At 40.4% G+C, this 6,762-nt stretch overlaps 1 protein-coding gene across 1 annotated transcript; it reads left to right on the top strand.

The window, feature by feature from the left end:
* Positions 1 to 4,465: 4,465 nt before the first annotated feature.
* LOC136973064 (uncharacterized) lies at positions 4,466 to 5,462 on the top strand (the record flags this gene model as incomplete). The annotated part of the gene is made up of 1 exon (XM_067267751.1): positions 4,466 to 5,462. A coding segment is annotated over exon 1 (997 nt), but the record flags the coding sequence as incomplete, so codon positions are not given.
* Positions 5,463 to 6,762: the final 1,300 nt, after the last annotated feature.

Below are 6,762 nucleotides of genomic sequence, written 5' to 3'. Positions count from 1 at the left end.
TGCTTATGAGCCTCCACTATCTCTCAGGAGAGAGCAGTTGTCTCTGTTCTATTATATTAAGCAGAAATCTCAGATTAAATCTTCAGTTGATTGTATAGTATCAGATACTCAGCTGATAAGATTATTTGCAGCTCGCCCAAGTAGTGTCCCTACATTCAGCATAAGAATGGAGAATGTCAGCAGCACGATTGACCTGGATATGGGCAACATTTCACAGCCTGAGCTTTACAGTATATCACCTTGGTCAACTCCTGTGATAAATGTCGATCTTAGCTTAAAGCAATTTCCTAAGGAATCCACCCCAGATTACATGTATAGACAGTACTTTGCTGAAATTCGACATCGTGACAGGAATTTAATTCCTATATACACTGATGGGTCTAAATCGGATGATTACGTTGGGTCAGCCTTTGTCTGCCAGAATGAAATTGTGGCAGAACAAATCGCACCAAATTCCTCCATTTTTACTGCGGAGTTGCAGGCTATTTATTTAGCCTTAAAGTATATAAATAGGAAAGGTCATCGTTGCTGCATGATTTACACTGACTCAGTTAGTGCACTTCAGGCTTTGATCTCGTATGAACCTAGTTCTCACTCCATAGTGATTAAAATTCGTAAGCTGATTTGCCATCTTTTTGCGAGGAATTTCTCTATAAAATTTTGTTGGGTCCCAGGCCATGTAGGTATAAGAGGAAATGAAGAAGCTGACGCAGCTGCAAAGTCAGCAAGTCCTTCTCAGCATACAATGCATATTGAAGGAGGTGACTTGAAGCTAGTTGTTAAAAAACGACTAGAGGAGAGATGGCAAAATGTGTGGAACGCACAAGTCCACAATAAACTACACGAGATCAAACCTGTGATAGAAAATTGGACACAGAAGAAACCTTATGACAGGAGATCTGAGGTCATTCTTACTCGTTTGAGAATTGGACATACTCGACTGACTCATCAATACCTTTTGAAGGGTGATGACCAGCCTGTATGTCAGTATTGCAACTGTAATGTAAGTGTTAAGCACATACTGAGCAATTGCATCGCCTCTGAACGGATTCGTAGGCAGCATTTTGGAAATGCAAGTTTTAAAGAGATTTTGGGCCAGAGGCCAAATGTTGATAAATTATTGAACTTTTCTAAAAGTTACAAATATTCATAAAGAAATTTAATTAATTATTTATTTATTTATATCTATATACATTTTGTTATTACAAAACCCATGCAGTTTAATTGTTGTATATTTTCGTTATTGGTTCTTTGTTTTTTGACGTCTGTCCATAATGCTTGTCTAACAGCCGATCGATTGCGCATGGGCGGAAGCAGTTCAATTGATAAGCCAGGACGTCCTACCTGTTATCAAAGGCGTTTGGAGTGGACTGATTCCGATTTGCGCCGTAATGGGGGCGAGGAAATCGAGCGGGAGGGACTAATGTGTGCAGTCAAGCGTGCTACGGGTTGACATAACTAGTAGCTCATCAATGCTAGCTTCGCGTCCGCTGTATTTATTTATTTTTTAAATCGTCAAATCGCGGCCCTGATTATCAGAAATTATGATTCTATCTGTTATTTTGATAATTTTCTTTCTTTATAATGTTTTATTTACTTCATTTTCCTGTAATTAGAGACGATACGGCTTTAAAATAAACAGATCAGGTCTCGCTCGCCAATAGATTAACTCAACTTTCACCAATTGTCGTCGGTTCCTTTGTAATCGGATAGGAATTGACCGTGTTTTAAAGTCCAGTGTTAAGTGTTTATTGCTTTTGCGGTAATATGAGTAGAGTAGGAGAGTCCCTTAATGAACCGCGTTTTATTACCGTTTAAACAACTTCTCCCCACTTCTTATTCTTAGTAACTAGACACGTCTGTCAAGGTCGGTTAAACTTTATTACTTTCACAACAGGGTGTCAATTGAGCTGCCACCCACACCCACCGTTAACGACAACAACGCGCGAATTATCACGTTACTCTGTAAACGAAAACTCCCTTCCTTGTTGGAGGCAGGTCACATGTCAAGTTTACCGTTTAATTTTATTGAACAGAATGTTGTCCATGATATTTAATAAATCAGTTTTGTCAGAACTGTTTATTTTTAATACAATTTTTATAATTTATTTCCGTTTCCGTTATAAACTTGTTTTTATCATGTTCTAAATCGATTTCTTTTAAATTATACTTGTATAAAGTTTAAGATTTAAAATTGCAATGAACATTGCGTTGTTTGTATAATGAATAAATATTTATTGAGGGTAAAAGTTTGCAAAAAATGTTTTCACATATCTTCTTATTCATTATATATATATATATATTAATAAAATATATTGCCATTTTATAATCATATCTCATTTTAAATTCACATTATTTTCGAGTCGACCTTTTATATTTTGTAAATATTCGCATATCACATGACATGTCATTCGTTTAATTCTACACTACTTACGTTATCACTATTTTTATAGCATTTAAATTTACTTTATATGTTTTTAAGTATTTTTAAAGATATTGTGATCTAATCTACGAATGGCAGCTTTTCCGTCTCCTTTTCGCAAACTATCCACTTTATTGCTTACTGATTACGTTTTGCAAGTTGACAGACAAAACACGAAATGTATTAGTTTTTTTTATCCAATAAAACATTGGAAAAATTCCTTGAACATGATTTGATAAAAGGTATTAGCCACACCTTGTTCTACTTGCTTGATTGGCCATTCTTGTTGGTCACACCCTGCATAAAGCATATTGGTCGTGACTCGTTACCCACCTATATCAGATTCGCGAATCAGAGATAACAAGTATATATAAGCAATCAATCCGCAAGCAATGCACATTATCGTCAAGAAACAGTTATATTAACTGTTATAACAATTAATTGTGCAACAATGTTATGATTATTTTGCTAAACACACAGATTAAAAATAAGTAAATCCATTTATTAACTCATGTTACAAACAACTCGTTAACAGAACATAGCAACTAATCATTACTTCGATGATTCGTTAACAGAACATAGCAACTAATCATTACTTCGATGATTCGTTAACAGAACATAACGGTATAAAACAAAAAAAAACTCAGATGGCGGGGAGAGGTTAGAACCTTGTCCAAAATCCTACCTTGTCCACGGCCGCATTCATACGCGAGGGCATGCTTGCCACAAGATTTTGACATAGCATGCCCTCGCGCAGCTTTTCCCAACGACCATAGACGATGTCCCAAAGGTCGTTGGGATTGGATGCGTTAATGGGGCCGCGGGCAAGCTCGGACCACACATGCTCAATTGGATTCATGTCCGCCCCTCTCCCCGGCCATCCCATGTCCGCTATCTGCGGTTGTTGTTCTATCCAGTCTTTTACAATTCTAGCTGTGTGCACCGGGGAGCGGTCATGAACGAAGAAGAAGCGTTCTTCTCCGTAGACGGCCCTCACCGTCGGCAATAAAACCTGCTCCAGGATTTCAAGGTATTGACCGGCGGTGAGGTGACCGTCTATGCGGACCAACTCCCCGGGACCAGCCGATGACATCCATCCCCATATAGCTGTAAACAGAAAACTTCAATAAACTCGTGCTTTATAAAATGCAACTGCATAGCAGTTGTCATGTTCAAATAGTTATTGATATAAATACACCAAAACACATCATTATAACACTCACCTATGGAAAAACGCCCGCTTCTTTGGGTGCGCCACACGTAATCACGATTATATCGCGTCGATGGTGGGCGACGCACCCACACAGGCCCAGTGTTTGTCGAACTGAAAACTTTTTCGTCACTAAAGATGACGTCCTTCCAGTCATCTACTCCTCAATGTTGATAATTGTGGGCGAAGCCCAACCGATCCATCTCATTCCCAACAGTAAGATTTTGTTTTTCGGCCGCTTTTCGACCTAATAGTGTAACTAATCGCAACCTATGAATAACATAAATATATATATATATATTCTACTTCCTACATTTCTGTAAACGCAATAGCACGTTAATAAAAAATGTCTGTCGGTTCATCTTATCGATAGCCCCTCGATGTGGGTTCCTGTTCGTGGTGAGGGGACCTCCCAGAGATGGTTTAGTATTTCTTCTTTACCATCCCTGGGATCTGAACGCCCACCCACGTGTTTGCCGTGCGTGGTGGCCCGTATGCCGGAAAGGGGGATCCTGGTAGTTGAGGGGCAACATACCGTCCCCAACACACTGCTTTGGCCCCTGCTTCGGATAAACGGGAGGCTCAAATCAGGCTCCGTTTGAGTCAATCGGCTGGTCGTTGAGTCATTGTTGACCTCGGCTTGGAGTCAACCGATCGATGCAGACCGGGCAGACACGTCAGACAAGGTGTGCTTTTCTCGACTGCATTGTGAGGGTATAGCTCCTGGGAAACCCTGGTGCGACGGTCTATGGGAGTCTCCCATGTGACGGCATCCCCTTGTTGGGCCCCATGGTGGGTGGGGTCACCAGAAGCTGAATGTTTTACTTTTAATCATGGATTCCCCAAAAATAAAAGATCCGAAAGAGCGGAAAAATTTAAAAATGTCCAGTACCCCAGCGTACTTAATAGTACACGCAACTGGTGACAAACCATTATCTAAAGCTTCTCCTTTTCTGATTCAAAAATTGTTCCAGTCGACTATTGGAGATTTGAAAAAAATTCAGAAATTAAGATCAGGTGATTTACTGGTGGAAACATCCTCCCCACAACAATCTGCAAAACTTCTAGAAACAAAGACCCTGGGAGAAATGGAAATCACTGTCACACCACACGGAAGTTTAAACTCATCACGTGGTGTGATATCTGAAATTGATCTGATGTCTGAAGACGAATCAGATATTCAGATTGGTCTTTCAGATCAAGGTGTCGTTGCTGTCCGGCGCATTTCAATTCGTCGAGATGGAAAGTTGATACCAACCAAACACCTGATTCTTACTTTCAACAAACCAACATTGCCATCCTTTATAACAGCAGGATACCTACGTTGCTCAGTCCGTCCATATATCCCAAATCCGCTGCGTTGTTTCAAATGCCAGCGGTTTGGACACTCGCAAACATCCTGCCGAGGAAAAAGCGCATGTGCACAGTGTGGGACTGAGGGTCACGACAGTACAGAATGTAAAAGTACCCCATGCTGTGTGAACTGTAAAGATGCCCATCCTGCTTACTCCCGGAAATGCCCTGCATGGCAGAGAGAAAAAGAAATACAGCGTGTAAAAACAGTCAACAACTTACCCTACCCAGAGGCACGTCGCATGGTCACTTCAAGTGCACCACTGAAACAAAAAACATTTGCTGCTGCTCTGAAACTCACTAAGACATGTGAAGTTCAGACAGACATTTCTGTTTCCCCAAAGGAATCTTTCACTCGCCATGCAAATTGTTTACTGATCCCTTCAAAAGAAACAGCAGAAAATGACAATACAAAACAAAAAACACCCCTACCTAAAACAGGGGTGATAACAAGAAACCTGGGTTCAAAAAAGGCTAGTAAGAACCCATTAAACAAACAGAGAGTGAAAGCAGCTCTCTCTAAAGCTAAAAAATCAGAGACTCAGTCTGTGAGCGAGTTCTCTGATATCTCTGATGAAGAGAATAATGTGGAGGTAAAAAAACCAATGTCACCTCCAAAAGAGAGACCGCCTGTTAAATTAAAGAGAGATACCCTCGCAAAGAATGCTGCCTCAACCACATAATGGATTATAAAATAATCCAATGGAACTGTCGTGGTTTCCGCAACAACTTCTCTGACATTAAACATTTGACATCATCTACCACATCTCTCTGCGTGGCACTCCAGGAAACACATCTAAAACCTGGAGAAAAAATTACTTTAAAAGGATTTAATCTTTACCGTAAGGATGATGATAGCCACACTCGCGCCAGTGGAGGTGTGGCTGTACTGGTTTCAAATTGCATCCCTTCCTTACCGGTACAAATAAGAACAGAGCTGCAAGCTGTGGCAGTCAGAATTTCAATTGGAGTAACTGTCACAGTTTGTTCCATATACTTGCCACCAGATGTCAGAGTCAATGAGGATGAATTGGATGACTTGGTTGAACAACTGCCAACTCCGTTTATTCTACTTGGTGATCTCAATGGCCACAATCCAATGTGGGGCAGTCACGACATCAATTGTCGAGGCAGAGCCATTGAAAGATTCATAGGTAATCACCAACTGTATTTATTTAATACTGGAGAAGTGACATACTTCCACGCCCCAACAAGAACATTTACTGCCATTGATTTGACATTAGCTAGTCCAAATCTGTTTTCAGCGTTTACATGGGAGGTTGGATCTAATCCACTTTCCAGTGACCACTTTCCAATATTTTTAAAATATAGGGGCAGAGGAAGCTGTGAAACAGCCCGTCCACCACGCTGGAAATTTGAATCGGCAGATTGGCCTGCATTTTCCTCTTTGGCTAACATCACTGAGGAAATGGTCAATACTGCCGATATCAATGATGCAGTAGAAGTTGTCACTTCCAGTATTATTCAGGCAGCCGAAAAAACAATGGGGAAAACGTCAACCAGATATCCAAAACATCCGAAACCATGGTGGGATCAGAATTGTGAGGCAGCATTTAAAAAACAAAAGAAAGCATGGGGGATTTTCAGAAGATACCCCACTGCTGAGAATTTGATAGCTTTTAAAAAAGCAAAGGCAAATGCCAGAAAAATAAGGAGGCAAAGCCAAAGGGATTCCTGGAGGAAGTATGTTTCTAGCATAACATCTTCCACCAGCTCAAAAGCAGTCTGGGATAAAATCCATAAAATTAATGGGAAA

This window comes from Centruroides vittatus, unplaced genomic scaffold (assembly GCF_030686945.1).
Source record: "Centruroides vittatus isolate TY-2023 unplaced genomic scaffold, ASM3068694v2 contig_3079, whole genome shotgun sequence".
Classification (NCBI taxonomy): domain Eukaryota; kingdom Metazoa; phylum Arthropoda; class Arachnida; order Scorpiones; family Buthidae; genus Centruroides; species Centruroides vittatus.
The sequence above is the reverse complement of the archived record's forward strand: the minus strand, read 5'-3'. Positions and strand labels throughout refer to the sequence as shown.